The 16,493-nt window shown below is 28.0% G+C and overlaps 1 protein-coding gene across 2 annotated transcripts; it reads right to left on the bottom strand.

Moving 5' to 3' along the window:
- Nucleotides 1-1,184: 1,184 nt before the first annotated feature.
- Nucleotides 1,185-8,450, bottom strand: LOC112687684 (zinc finger MYND domain-containing protein 11-like). Of its 2 annotated transcripts, XM_025560544.1 has the most exons (13): nt 8,196-8,450; nt 5,324-5,416; nt 5,116-5,267; nt 4,928-5,052; nt 4,706-4,867; nt 4,549-4,641; nt 4,296-4,462; nt 4,117-4,232; nt 3,830-4,026; nt 3,655-3,771; nt 2,803-3,543; nt 2,616-2,744; nt 1,185-1,413 (listed from the first exon to the last, which is right to left on the bottom strand). In XM_025560544.1, exons 2-13 carry the CDS (start codon nt 5,332-5,334, stop codon nt 1,291-1,293), a joined length of 2,133 nt encoding a protein of 710 aa, XP_025416329.1. In that variant the 5' UTR covers nt 5,335-5,416; nt 8,196-8,450; the 3' UTR covers nt 1,185-1,290. The 2 variants fall into 2 exon arrangements, with proteins under 2 accessions (XP_025416329.1, XP_025416328.1); XM_025560543.1 differs by having other exon boundaries at nt 5,116-5,416.
- Between the last annotated feature and the right edge of the window lie 8,043 nt (nt 8,451-16,493).

Here is a 16,493-nt window from a genome sequence, read left to right on the forward strand (position 1 = left end):
TTCCCAATTATCTAATAATGGGCTGAAACATAATGTAACACGTTAAAATATTGCTCTCATTGAGTTTAACTATAAGCATACAGGTAAAATTATTATAATAGTATATCTGTAATATCCATAATGATGCTAACTAAAATACTATAAATAAATGGAGAAAACTGGAAGAAATAATTAAATATTATTAAAAATAATATGTATTTCGAATTGCTCCATTTTATATGTGAATAATAGTTACCATAACTTTACCATAAAATAGTAAGCTTAATAATTATTACCTCAAATATATATTAAATATAAAAAGATAATAGCATTACGATTAGTTTTTTACAGTTTAAGTTTAAAACCACTTAAGATAAGCTAATTTTTTTTTATTTAGTATAAAATTCTTTGCACTTGCTAAAATGAAATTATATTTAACTTATATGATTATTTAAGCCTAAATTTAAAGCACCATTTTATAATAATTTAGACCTAAAAACTAGATTTTTAAAAATTATAACACAAAATCTAAAATATATATAAAAATGTCTACATTTAACAAATTAAAATATTTATTTGTAAAATACTAAAAAACTTTTAAAAAAAAAAAACCTAAAAACAAAACAAATACAATAATAATAAAAATAAAATAATAACTCATTAAATTCTAAAATATTAAGTGTGATGAATAAATATTTACTATTTGCAAAAAAATCCTTTAAATTTACAAAGATAAAAAAATAAATATGTCAAATTGTTTTAAAAATTAGTTTATATTTTAGTGCTATGCTGTTGTTTGGTATGGTTGCAGGTATAATTAATTAAAATTAAAATCAAGAAATATGGTAAACTTGTTATAAATTTACTCTTTTAAATATATTGTAATAAAAGCAAATTGAGAAAAAAAAGAAAAAAATATATTGTACCTGCTGCCATATTTAACAAGTTGGATTACGTATGTGTGTATAAAAACATTGATGGAATTTTTTTTTAAAAAAAAAGGGGGTATCCAAAAGTTAAAAATAAAACTATAGTACATGAAAAATGAGAAAATGTACATTTACATAATACAAAGTAATAAAATAAATAGATAATAATACTTGTTTCTAAATAATCACATTTTAAGTGATTATTCATATAAAAAGTGAGGTTAACATAAGTTAAATTAATAAATAAAACAATCAAATAATAATACTTATAAATAAATAAGGTACAAATACATTATGAGTATACATAGTACATACATAGTCAAAATTCAACATCAAGAAATTTATTTTCTTTTGCTGAAATACTATCAAAATTATTTTAAGATCATCTTTTTCGACGACAATGTCTTTTGTGCTCACTACTCCAATGAACCAACTGGCATTTAGGACTACAATATGCTGTATTCCAACAACAATGGTAGATAGCTTCACTTTCACAATTCACACACTAAAAATTATTTAATAATATTAACTTAATTATGAAAAATAAAATATGTCTACATTTTAGATTTATTGTTGATTAAAATTAAATTTATTAATAGAAATTACAGCTTCAGATATTTATTAATAGTAAATTTATTGAATGAATCATTTAACAAAAATGAAAAAAACCAAATATTATCTATTGCGCAAATTATTATTGACTTTATTACGTGTTTACCTATTACATATAAACGCAATCAATATTTATAATTATCATAATAGTTTATTAACATGCATTTATAAGTATTGATTACTTCTTAATATTTTAGCATATAATTTATAATATGAACTTATTAATGATGCATTCTAAATAGATAACAGCAGATAACTTGTGTCTGAACAGTATGGACGCAAGTTACATGGTAAATATTACCAGAAGTAAATTGCGTCCAAGAAATTATGACGTAATTTACCTAATGTATTTATCGATGTGTTGATTCTGATATGATAATTTTATATAAATTGTATTTAAGAATTATTAAAAAAATGTTTACAATTTTTAATAAATTCACAAATTGTAGAGCTATGTGTAGATACTACAAAAATAAAACACAAGTTTACTGTCATATTATCTAAAAATTGTGAAATAAATCAACATAAGGAAAAAATTAATAATATACATTGTTATAAATAACATATTATTAATTTCTGTGTTGTTAAATTTCGAAATTTGATTTAATTATTTTTTTTTTTTTTTTTTAATCAAACTGTTCATAAGAATTTATGTATAAATTTAAAATTCTTTAAGTACTTTTTATGAACACAAAAATAATAGGATGAGTGACAAAATAAAGAATTAAATTTTGAATGAATTGATTTACATTAATGGTCATTAGCATCAATACCTTTTTGACTATTGCACTTAATTTCTATAATTCCAATATTCTCAATCATTATAATCAAATTTGACATTTTGGACGCAAATAAACCGTCAATAAATACAATAAGTAAACTGAGTCCAAACGTATGGGACAGAACTTACCTACCGTAATATTGCAATTCTTATAAATAATCTTACGGAACCCAAGTAATGTGCAGTTCTTACAAGAATATAATATAACATACTTTAATCGGACAAAATATATTGAACAATTCTAAATAAAATGTTTAATATAAATAACCCATGATTATAACTAATTTAAATTTATGAAAGTTAAGAATAATTACCCATTGTTTTTTTTTCACTTCTGACAAAGCAATATTGTGGTTTTCTTGCAGTAAAGCTATCTCCTCTTTATGCTGTTCAATTAACAGTTCAAGGGCTTTACGTTTCTCATTTTCCATTTCAGCACGAATCTAAAACAAATCTCAGTACTATAATTAATCCATCAAATCAATAAATTGAAAAACCAACCTTGTTTATATAACTTTTAGGTGGTTTCTTGCTTATTGGTTTAGTCTGTACTTTAACAGAACGTACTAAATCCTGGCATGAAGAACTAACTGTTTCATCTTCAACAACATCAGGATCTTTTAACCTCTCAGTTGTAGAAGTTATATTTTCATCTACTTCACTTTCTTTAACTGGAGATTTTATTTTCAATGAGGATGTATTTTTTGTTGCCTTTAATCCTTCAGGAGCATTATTTTCTTTTGGACTTTTAACTTTTGTTTTTAAGGGTTTAATAGGAGTTTTATCTGCAATTACAGGTTCAACCACTTTTCTAGGTCTACCTCTAGGTCTTTTTTCAACAGTGATATCAGGACTTGTTTTTTTAATCGACAAATGTTTCTTCACTACTTTTTTTGGAGGGCTGCTTTTTTTTTCTAAAGATGATGGTCTACCACGCTTTCTTTTAACAGGTTCTTCTTCTGAACACTCCTTTTCTTCTTCTTTTAATTCTAATTCTTCATTATCAGTTTCGGATTTTGTCTCAGCTTTTATAGAAACTACATCATCTTTATCTTTACTTTTTTCATTGCATTTTTTTACAGATACATTTTCAACTTTAGATTCTTCTTCATCTTCTGAAGACGAAGATGATGATGATGATGATGATTGTGCTGTAATACCAAATATAACTTTATCCAGTTGTAATTGATGTCGACGTAATTCTTCACAAGCCTTGTTCCACTGAGAAGTACGACCTTGAGACTAAAAAAATTTACAGTATAATTTTCCAACCCTAACTTACATTTTTTTACTCTTTAATATGTTGTTAAATTTACAACATACTATATAATATGACATTTTATGGATATTAACCTGCAAGGTATGAATGTTCACTGATATAGGCCGTATTTGTGACTTGTCAATTAATCCAAGCTGGTGTTCACCTCCGAAAAATCTTACTTCATATACATCATTTTCAATTTTTAAAACCTAAAATATCAGTTTTAAAATGTATTGAATAAAATTTCTTTATCAATTAATATATTACTTTTGCTGGCCAATATGGAAAATCTTCTTGTTTAGCATACACTAACTCATGAGGTGGTTTACATGGCTTACAAAACCAAAATTTAGAATTTTTTTGTATAGAATACTTGTAACAATAACGACACCTCATTATCTCTTCTAAATCTTTATTGCAATCTCTTAACATCAATCGGCCATAATCAGCTAAGCTACTATGAACTAGAATTCAATAAATTGACAAGTGTATTAAATTCATATAATTTTTATTAAATTATAGAAGACAAAATAAGCATAAACTAAATATTATACCTCCATGAAAAATAATAATATTATGAACAAAAGTCAAGATGTCAGCTCGGAACTCTTCCACATTTTTATAATCATCATTATCAGCTTTGTCTTCAATCATTTGAAGATCTATAACTCTAAAATTCAAAGAAAAATATTTAATATATATTTTTAAATTAAATTATAAAAAATTAAATTACTTAAAAATAAGAAGATCTACCCTCCATGGATCTTTGTCTTTTAATGCTGACTTCATATTAAAATGTAAATCGCTTCCTTTGAGTTGACTCTGAAACTGCAGTCTATCTGACACATATGTTGAAGGAGCTGTAGTAGCAATTTTACGCTCAGACCATGGTATAGGTATCTAATTAATCACAATAACAAATTTATTAATAATAAGAAAATGTAAGGTTATAAAATGCAATTTTAAATTAAATTTAAAATAATAACTTTTTCTCTTAATCGTCCAGTAGTATGATACAGAAGTCTATTCAGTTGACTTTTTTTAATTTTTTTAGAAACTTCTTTCGTAGATAAACAATTCTAAAAATATAAGTGTAATAAATTAATACAATTAAAAAGAATATATTAGTTAAAAATAACTAACTTTACATATATTACAAATGAACTTATGTTTCACATCATTTTCTGGTAAATCCTCTTTTTCAATACAAGAAAGATGGTAAACTCGATAACATGAAGTACAACTAATAACATCCCCAGCACTATGGCACTGAAAACAGTACCAATCATGGCTATCTTTGTCAGCCTAAAATAAAGAATAGTTAATAACTAATCAGTTTTAATGTAATAAGGTGAATTAACAAACTTTTTCTTCAGGTAGTTTATATCCTTCGGTTTCAACTCCTGCTTTTGAACCTTTATTACCAACTCTTTTTGTCAAAATCAATAAACCATCACGTACACAATAGTTTAATTGCCGTCCAACTTCCTCTATAAAACACAAAACATAGTTTTAAAAAAATTTTATTTTTTAATTTAACACTATAAGTTTACCTGGAGACATATTATGAACTTTAGTCATGTATTTGGTAATTCGATCAATATCTGGTACCTGCCTTTGAAAACGTATCACTTTCACCGCATCCCACAGCTGTTGAACAGCCAATGGGCAAGATATGCGGCGACGGCTCATTGCCATAAATAATCTATCACCCATGTCAATTAGTACACCAGTTATTGACAAAATAAAAAATGTGTATACTTTTTATTCATTTTAAAATGATGCAATTTATGCAATACTTGTCAAATTTATGATTATTATTCTAATAACACGATCTGTTCATGAAAATCCAATCTGAAAATAAAATAAGAATTTATTATTATAAAATTAAATCTACTTTTTAATAATCTCAATCATTAGATAAATATGTTATTGTTATTTTCATTTATTTCTTCAAAAAAAAAAAGTAATGAAACCCACTAAACAAATTTGTATAAGGGCCTACTTATGAATATTATAATTTCAGATATTATTTTCAATTTCAATAAAAAAAAACTTTAAAAGTAATTATATATTTACTTGGTATTACAATTGGATATAGTATTTATTGAAAATATTAAATAAAAATTTATCATTAAACATAAAAAGTTATTATTAGTTAAGAATTTAAATAATTATAGGTATTGCTGATCAATTTTTGAATTCACAATTTGAATAAATAAAATTAAGAATAATTTTATCTTCAATTAATAAATAATTTAATTTAATATATAACTATAAAAGTAAACATTCTAATAGTTAAAATCCAAGACATTTACTGAGTACAGTACAGTTAACAAGTAAATATAAAATTGTACAGATAAAACAACAGGTTAGTTTAAATTAGCTATAGATGAATTTATATCAAATAAAAAGTTATTATAATAACAAGTTCAGATATATTTTATAAATTAAATCTTGGTAGGAACAAAGAATAATAAAAAAGATAATACACTTAACATACATTTAAGTTTAAGTAATTACAAACAGTAGATTATTTTCAATATTTTGAAATATATATTTAAAAAAAATAATATACCTACTAAAATAGATACTAAATATATATACAATATAAATTATAAAACCCTATAAAATCACATGAAAACAATAAATATCCATTTTATGAAAGATAAAATGAACTTAAGTTTTCTGCATGGATATTGAAGGTATCTCTTATACAGATTTAGAAACAAACCATGTTCTATAATATATCATATCATATTCTATTGTTATAGTGAAAATATAAAACATAGAAATATAAGTTAAGTAGTAATTTATTTTTTATGCTAGGTAAAATTATTTAATATAATAAAAAAAAAAATAGTTTACTTACACTGAAAATTACTTATTTGTAAATTTTCTATAATGTTTATTTAATTATTGTGTAAAACTGTGAGTACAATACTAAATATCTTTACATAGAAGCATTATATTTAAATAAGAAATTGTGCCAACATTTAAAAATTTCAAATTATACACAAAAAACTGCTTATAGGTGAAAACCTATAATTTTCATTATCCTTTTACTTAAATTAAAAAAAATTACCAAAGTTTTTTTTTTGATTTTAAATTATTTTCTTAGAAAAAAAATATACCCAGGTTACAGACAATGATTTAATCATTATGATCATACTAAATTATATTGATATTTAATGTGATTTGATTCATGATATAAAAATGTAATAATTTATGATAAAAAAAAATAAATATGACAAATTAGTTTTATATTAAATAAGTATTCTTTTTTATTTTGTTTACAACATAAGTAAGATTAAATAATTGATTCTTTAAAATTCTTATAACAATGCACTTTTTACAGATTATTCCTAAAAATTAATTTATAGAATAAGCTTTGAGATAATAACTCATATATAATAAGAGTTATAAAACTTTGAAAATATTTTTTGAGTTCATATTAGGCCAGGTTAAAATTTTAAATGAAACTTTATATTGTTATTATATATTATAGAAAATATAAATAATTGAATGAAAACATTTTTGGGTAAAAAAGAAAAATGTATGTATTTAAATAGTTTACAAAAATTATTATTCTATTAAATATGTTGATTTCCAGTTGTAAAATAGAATAACATAAAAAACACCAGATGTTAAAAACGATTGTATTAAATAAATGATAGCAGAATATATTTCAAACTTGAGTTACGGTTTCTATGTATGCGAGTTCTAACAAACATTTATTCTAGTGAGTACGTATGAAATCCTCGTCAGAACAAAGTGGTTACACTGTGCACATTTTAAGATATTCTGAAAATAAGTTTCTGCCACCCAGCAAAGATGGATGATCTTGATGAATTGTAGTTTCTTGAAAGTCCGTTAATGTGAAAAAAGTTAAAGTTAAAATTAAAGCAATTGCTATTAAATGGTAGGAAATAAGACCAAGTCAATAAGTTATTTTCTAGAAGATAAGACAAAGTAGAATTTAAAATGTTAATATTAATGTCCCACTAACACCGGTTCTCATACACGAGACTGATTAATTTATCAGAATCCATGGTTCAAATATTAAAATGATATAATTAAATCACGTTAAAACAGATGCAGTTAGCACTTAAAAATAAAACTTGTTTCAACGCTCAACTGATTCTAACATCATGTATGTTCTGATATTATCGTTGTTGCAAGTGTACACACTCACAATGAAAACCATTTATTTAAACAAATTTGTCAGAACTCGTCAAAAAAATTTTAGTCAGAACCTGCATATTTAGAAACCGTAGCTTTAGGTGGAACTTATTTCAATTCAACAAAAACATACAGGAACTGACCACCATAAACTGATGGTATTTAACAGCACAATGTTATATCTGAACTACGATTATTCGTTCATCAGTTCATATTCAACGCAAACGTCGTTCAAACACCATCAATGGAGGAGGGGAAACTCGAAAATAAAAGAGACTTGCTGTCGATTATGAGCCCACACATATCGTCGAATCAGTTGGACATTTTAGGGACATTAAGACGGGAACGCACTTGACCCATAAATAAATGTATATAAAAGTACGCAAATGACGATAGTTATGCATACAATTTGGGATTATAAGTGAAAAGTGACCGAGTGGGAAAACGTTACATTTTTCTGTGGTCTTCGTTGTCAGTCAACTTGCCTCGGCGGGTCACGGCGTCTCTAGTCGTCCGCGGCTTCAGCGATGACGAACAACACATAGCAATGACGATCTCGGCGAACGATCGGTGGCCACGGGGCCGTTGGTCCTGCCAAATTCGCGGTGGCAAGCACTCAATTCAAAATACGGCACGGCCACGGAAATCATTAGCGCAAAAATCCAACAGTGATTAATAACGTTGTTTACAAACACAAAACGAAAATGAAAGGGAAATGGAAGGGGGTTCGGATATTGGTGCGCACCTCCGCGTTACCCGCCCATCTTCAGTTGACGGTCGCGCAGCAGTGTTGCCAACGCGAGACCACCGCCGTCGTCCGAGTCGAGAATACAGTGATTTATATATAATATGAAATTATAAAATTTATATAATATAGCCGTAATTACTTTTAATTTTTATTTTTTATTTTTATAAGTATTATTGTACACGTTTGAAAATTGTGAGTATCGTCTCGCGGACGAATAATAGTTATGAACCATAGTTATCATTTACTATCACGTTCGTACCGTCGTTGATTGAAGTAAAATCAAAATATTCTCAAACTGGGTCAAACATCTTGGATTGTTTTGACTAAAACATCACGTGACATCACGACAAAAAACGTTTCACGGTCGAAAAATAAACATAAATAAAATCATCAAAAAATATCAATTGACATTAAATTCATCTTGATTGATAGCTATTAGCGGGTGATAAAATTATTATAGCACTCGAAACGGCTAGTGCAATACCATTGACTATAAAATAAATTATTGTTTATTCTACAATCAATTGTAATACCTACTCTTAAATAATAGATCAGTAGTCCCCAACCTTTTTAAGACTATTTCTGTGCTATTACCCATAAATCGGGTTAGATATTAGCGTATACCTATGTCCACAAAAAAGCGCGTGTCAGGGCTAACAAACCGGTGCAACACGATTGCGCCCCGATCCCTTTTTACCTGATAAAATCATAACACCATTGCGCACCAAATTATATGTGTATATACTATGTATAATAATTTATTTACAACATAAAATAATGTATACAATACATTTATATATATATATATACCTAACGCTGAATAGTCATTATTTAACTACTTAACTAACTACTTATAAAATAATGAAAATCATCAAATTAATATTATATGGAAAACAATATTGTTCACTTAAAATAATTTCTTATATATTCTGTATTCATTGTGATACGTACAATGTAATTTTCATTTTTTTTTTTTTTTTTTGTGTAACATTTTAATGATTAACTGTCATTAAATATTGTACATTATATATAAATACTGCTTAATGGTACACTACATTACTACAATAAACATTTAACACCTAGGTACCTGTTGATAATAATGATTATAATCAGGGACATATTTAAGGATTGAGCCCATGGGGCCTGTGTCCGGAGGGGACAACTAACCGAGGAAGTGAATGGGGGGAGGCATTCATCGTATTTTATACTTTATTTATTATTGTAGGCACTCTTATTTTTCACGCACGGGTACACGGTGAAATACTCAATATATCATATGATACCATCGATTAAACGGATTAGCATTGCTTAATATACACCCTGAAATAATTATAAAACCTGAAGAAGTAGTTGATGCATATGCCAATAAACACCCCAGACGTCTTTAGTAATTGTAATTACAAAAATTATATTTAAAAATATGTTTTATTATAAATTTGTATAATAAAATGTTATGTTTCTATCAAACACTTGTATTTTGATTATTTGTTTATGAATAACGACAGTTTTTTGAAATGGAAAAGTTTTAACCATGTACCCCCTCCCCACAAGACATTTCTAAATACGCTCCTGATTGTAATTTAGTCTTCATAGATATTATTAGAATACAAAATATTAACCAAAAAATAACATTTTTTGAAAATATCTTTTTTTTATCTATTATATTAATAACTTAATATAATACTCTAAACTAACCCTATTCTCAACACTGCTACGTATTATACAGTACCTATATATTATTATACTATTCTATGTTGTGACATTTAGATATTATGTAGTCTATTGATGTCTGACGATTACAAAATAACAATTTAATTCTTCGTGTAAACAAAAAAGTACCCACCTAATTATTAACCATCCACCCCTAAAATTTTGATGGAACGGCCGCTCCTTAAAAACATTGTCAACACACCACTGCTCACGTGCATACACAATGAACCGTATTGCATTTTTTGCTGTACTACCAAAGTATTTGGTGGTTTGATTGGATCATACAAAATGTCTAGATTATTTAAATTATTTAATAATCTAAATCAAAAATGAATTACACAAGTGTCTACTAATAATAAGTAATACTCGTATTATGTACACAATCTAATATTAGATTTATGTTTTCAGCGCCAAGAGTTAGAACTAACCTTTGAGGTTCAATAGTTGTTATATACGAACTTGTATTTTATCTTTTTTAATCTTTAATATATCTTTATAAAATTAAAAATGTACAGTAACTTTTTCAAACTAAAAAAAATTTAAATAAGATTGACAATTTCAAAAACGTCAATTTTCAACTAGGACTATATTTAGGATTACATATTTTCTTCTGATAAAAAGTAATATGTTTTTATAGCAAAAGAATTTAATTCAATACCAATTACACATCATGTACACAGTAATTATTGATCGACAAATTTGACCATGTTATCAAGTTTAATATTTTTTTTTCTTACCTATGACTTTTTTTTTGAAATACAACACTGTAATTAACTAAAAATGTAATTTTAAACATCCATTATTTGTTATATTTATATTTCTAGAAAAATGTATATTAGAATAATATAATGAACTATTATTTTTGAATGACGATGAATAACCTGTTTTAAAGAATGACTGATGGTACATTTTTTTTACAAACACTCGCTTAATACTAGTGTGGGGGATTTGGTAAAAACCTGCACACGACGTCCCCTGCATAGCGCTATTTCTAAATTAGAATTTATTAGTAACTAATTTTAGCACCCCTCGACGGATCTCAGTCTTTTCTAAATAGTTTTGACTATAAATGCCTATGTCAACCATGCCAAGGAACCTAAAACAATCATTTTCAGGATCAGCCCTCATAACAACTTCAATAAATATCGAAGGATTCTCAAACACTAAAAGCGAAATCTTACAAAAAAATATGTCAAAAAAATGCGTGTGACATAATATGCGTCCAAAAGACACACCGAGACAAGAATAACATCCGTCCACATATCAGGGGAATGAAGTTGGCAATAGAGAAATCACATAAGAAATACGGCATTACGATAATTATAAGAGAAAATCTAAATTTCAAAGATCCTTATGCTGCGAATGTGGTAAAACACAGACTATGGGCCATCTACTAAAATTCCCTTTAATAGAAATCACTTGTGATAAAAATTACTTACTTATATCTGGCAAATGATAAAGCGGCAGTAGTCGTGGCTTTTTGGATGACCGAGATCTTAACGACACGAAAGATAAAATACTAGTGTAAGTCCGCAGAGGGGGCCCTTAAAAAAAGTGAACCAAAGATTATTGCACTAAAGACTACTAGTATAATTAAATATTTTAAATTTTATAAATTATTTATTAATTCAATATGCAAATATAAAAATAAATACTATTTAAACTTACAAAATTTATATCTAAGAAATCCTTATTTACATATTATTATACTATTTACAACTCCATACTTCTGTCCACGGGAGTAAGGCTTTTGAATGTATCAATTACATCTTCAATTTTTATATTATATACAAGTTCTGATTAGTCTGATTACTAACTAATAACTTTATTCACAGATATCAATTATATACTATAAGATTAAAACTGGTTTTACTTTATTCATGTAAAATGTAAAAATTTTCGGTATCTTGTAAAATATAGATATACATTTATAAAAGAAAAAACCAGAGTCTGCAGGGGGGGCCACGGCCCATCCGGCCACCCCCGTGCGCACACCTATGATTATATATCAATGGTGTAGCATGGTTTTAGCTTGTCGTATGCGTTGATATAGTAAGTTAATTAAATCGTGGTGGGCTACGTTCTCCTCACCCCCTATACTATTTTTAAAATTTTACTTTAAACATACAAAGTCTTACGTATTTATTAATATATATTATATTACCTAGTACATAAAAATATAACATTATTAGTAGGTACATAAAAAAAATTATTTTTTCAATTAGTGAAGTGTATCAGTCGCGTCATTAGGAGGAGGGGTGAAAGGTGGGTATTTGCACCTGTCTGATTAAAAACCATCCCAAAGGGCCGGTCGTTATCATTTAGTTATAAGCCGTTTTTTGTGAAAAATCAAACGTATTTTTTTTCATTTTGAAAATACTGCATACTAAATAATTATTAATTGCCACAATATTTGGTAATTGCCAATTGGTATAAACTATAAATAGACACATGAGCATTTTACAAGAATATTAGATTTTTGAATAAACTTAAGAATAATATAATAATAGCAGCCACTGTCTTGAACCAATTATTCACATAACAAATAAGATAAACAATGAGCAAACGGATCGTAGGAATAAAAAGTGTTCGATCTTACGCCTTTTGATTTTGACGGGTAGGCAACTAATTGTTGTCATACTTTTAGTTAAATAGGTAACCTTACATATATCATAATAAACCACTTCATCTAAGACTTATTATATCTTCGGTTTTACTATTATGATTTATTTTATAATATTTTTAATATCAAATTATAAAAAATTTACATAATTAATTAATTCATTTTTTGTATTTTAATATCTTTACAAATAATTAAAAATCAATACAATCCTAATTTCATATTCAATCTCTTTATAAACGTATGGTTCCTTCACCAGACATAGTTTTTTTTGCAGATACGAAATTATCATACTTTTATCTCATTGCTATCTTTGTTTTTTGTTAGTTAATTAAGTAAAAGGTGTTAGCAATATTTGCAAAATTATTAATTAAATATCTTTAATTGTTAGTTGAGCCAATAAATTGAGGTATATTTTTTACTTTATGTAGATTTGGAAATTGTTTTAGAGTATCTTAATGTTTTTCTTTTAGTCTAATCTTATTATTTGAAACTTTATGCCCTAATAAATTACATATTGATCAAATACATTTGTTTGATTTTAATTAAAATACCGCCACTCCTAATTTACTAAATACTTCTTCAAATTAAAGCTGGACAAACAGATAATTCAGATAATTTAAATTCATCGACTTTAGATACAATTATTTCGATTTATAAAAGACAAAACCTTTTTTTTAAATCATAAAATATAAACACAAATTAATACATTTTTATTATAAATGATAATATATATTCTCATGCACCTATAATACACAAAGTTCCAAAAATGGTCTAATAAAAAAAATACCAGTTTGGTGAAGAGAAATATTATACAATCGTATAGTTGCACGTAATCGTACAAAAACATTGAAGAAAAATCTACAAACAAATGTTTTTAGAATAAGTTAAAAAATTAGGGAACATTTAAATCGAGAAATAACTTTTTAATCATTTAAAATACATATACTGACGACCATTAACCGTGCATGCTTTAACTTATCGCTTGACAAGCTGGATATCCGCTGCTTCGGTAGGTTTGCACTTGTTGAACGTGGTCGTAATAATACCCAAAAAGGCGCTGAGGTTGGACAGTACATCTTTGTACCCGCAATCGTTGTTTTAATAGACCTCGTCGCCCGGTACGTTTCGGATAATATAAGGCCGTTTAGAAAATCGCTTCCGACGTACTGCATCAACCTTGAATAAAATCCGTGATTGCAACGTAAAAGGCTTATATGATGGGCGACCAGGAACTTCGCGAACCACACCATTCTCTCGTGGCTGTTAAGCAGGTTTTTGATGTGCTGAAACTTGCCGCGAATGTTCAGCTCGTGGAGGCTCGTCATGGTGATTATAATTTTATCCGCGTAATCGTCTTCGGGTATCTTCGTAGGCGTAAACGGTAAAGCCATTAGCGATGTGATCATCCCTTCGACGCTTTCACTACAAGCGGCCAACCCTGCCGAGGCGTCCGACGATGGCACGACCGCCACCGCTTGTTCACGACTCACGATTTCCGTGGGCTTCGAATCGATGGCACTCGCTTCTGTGGTAACTGTTGCTTCGCGTTCTTCCGGCTGAGTCACGAAAAATGATTCCTGTAACCTTTTGGTCGACGGTTGGGTCCTCGCCTCTACGCTCCGTTCCACGAGCACAATTAATCCGGTCGGTAATGTTTTGAAATGTGGAATTTTTGATATCGAAACATAGTACTGAGGGCAGTACCATAATCGATACCTAAACCGAATCAAAGAATCGTGCCAAAGTTGTACATTTCCGAGTACGGATGTTCCTTGAGAGCATCCAGGACAATGGCCAAGGCCTTCCTAGAGTCTCGGAATCGGATATCAAACCGCGTTCGATCACATCACCGAACAGATGGGCATATCGGTTTAACGCTTCTGCGGTGTACGTTCGGAAGCATTCGATCTCGCTGAAGAAGTGCTTCAATACGTAATCGAATACTTTTCGGTCGTGTTGGATCGACGACTTTTTGAGTTCCGTCAGATTGTCAAGAACTTTTTCTACCGAATGAGCGAGATCGGCTCGATAGTCAAAAACTTGCTCGTAGCATTTCAACGCTTCATCTTTCACGTTGACGAAAGAAAACGAAAGTTTCGGCACCAACGTGACGACGGTCTCGGTTCGCAACGGCGGAAGATCGGGTCCATCGAGACGATATTATGCTGCTCGGTCGTGTCCCCTTGCTCCGTTGAGCTACGTAAAGCTACGCTTTATTCTGGAGTATACAATTGATTCAAATAACATACCAAGATGTGGTATTATAGAAATGGGTCAGAAATTTTGGACATCAGATGGGTCTCCAGATTCTAGCATTGGTGCTTTAAAGTAGGGGTGGGCAACTGATGGCCCGCGAGCCTTTTTTATCTGGCCCGTACTATATTTTCAAATTATATTAATTTTAAAGTTAATCGTCTATACTCTTATATTATATTATATTATTTTACCTTGTCGATATAATAATTGTTATCTGGTATTAAACATCGTTAAATGTCTATATGACATATGTCATAATAATAATTGTAGAGTGGTAGTATAGTCATAATAATATTATTCTAGAGTCTAAACGTCACATTATGAACACGCATAACTTTCAACCATATATAGCTATAGCTGTTTGTACCGCACTATTTAACTATATTAGTTTCTTCGTATTGTGTTGTCATATGTGTTGAATTTATTATTTCCATGCACATTTATGCTAATTCAAATTCATATTTCGAATGACTTTTTTTTTTTTTTTTACGCTCTGGCCTACTAGATTTTAATTTTCTAAAAATTGACCCTGTAGCAATTAGTTGCCCATCCCTGCTATAGAGGATATTTTCAAAACATTAGGAGAAACACCCAAGTTTAATGAACGCCTGAAAAATAAATAAATTGGAAAAGCAATAGAAAAAACATTTGTATAAACATTAAATGGTTATCTGAGACGATAGAATAAGTGTTTTTAAAGAGTTAAGAGCAGATAAGACATTTTTGACAGAAAAAGTAATATTGAAAGATCAGTAATCAGATGAGCCAGTAACTGAAGGAAGTTGAAGAACTAAAGAATTTAACAACAAGGAGAAATGGGTTGCAAACAGATTCAATTGGGATCTTTGTGGTAATGATGTACAAATGAAGGAACTGGATAGCTGATTTATAATCATGGTATTTATGAGATTTTGAGGGGTAATATGTCAAAATGTTATTTATTATTTATATCACACTAGGAAAATGCAAAAATGTAAACTTTGAATGAAGTATACCACTACATCGACATGATTATTGATTATATAATTGGCTATACATTATGTTCATGGATAAAGTAATAATTGATATACCTTCAATATGGTTTATATTGTGATTCTTTAATCATATCTGTTGTAAGCAAGCAATGTTGGCAGCAGTCCGTACTTGCAAAACTAAACCTAAAAATATTTAAATTGTGTATATATTTTTTTCAGCAACAATAAATACTTTTTATTTTTATTTTAAAGGGAAAAAGAAAGTTTATTTTTGTATACCTACATAAATATTTTGAATTTCTATTAATGTTAAAATTCAAGATTACAATAACAAAATATAAAATTACGTTAATGCATAATTTATATCAATACATATGTAGGTTTAGATTAAAAAAAAAAAAAGTTACAACAGTCATAAATTGAGGAAATTTAAATATA

This window comes from Sipha flava, unplaced genomic scaffold (genome assembly GCF_003268045.1).
Source record: "Sipha flava isolate LNK unplaced genomic scaffold, YSA_version1 35a_pilon_pilon, whole genome shotgun sequence".
NCBI classification, from domain to species: Eukaryota; Metazoa; Arthropoda; class Insecta; order Hemiptera; family Aphididae; genus Sipha; species Sipha flava.

Bases quoted from the DNA above. Each gene is read 5' to 3' on its own strand.
- LOC112687684 (XM_025560544.1), bottom strand. The intron at 4,868-4,927 runs GTTTGTTAATTC...TCTTTATTTTAG, and splicing joins ATAAACTACCTGAAGAAAAA to GCTGACAAAGATAGCCATGA. The intron at 4,027-4,116 runs GTATAATATTTA...ATTGAATTCTAG, and splicing joins TATTATTATTTTTCATGGAG to TTCATAGTAGCTTAGCTGAT.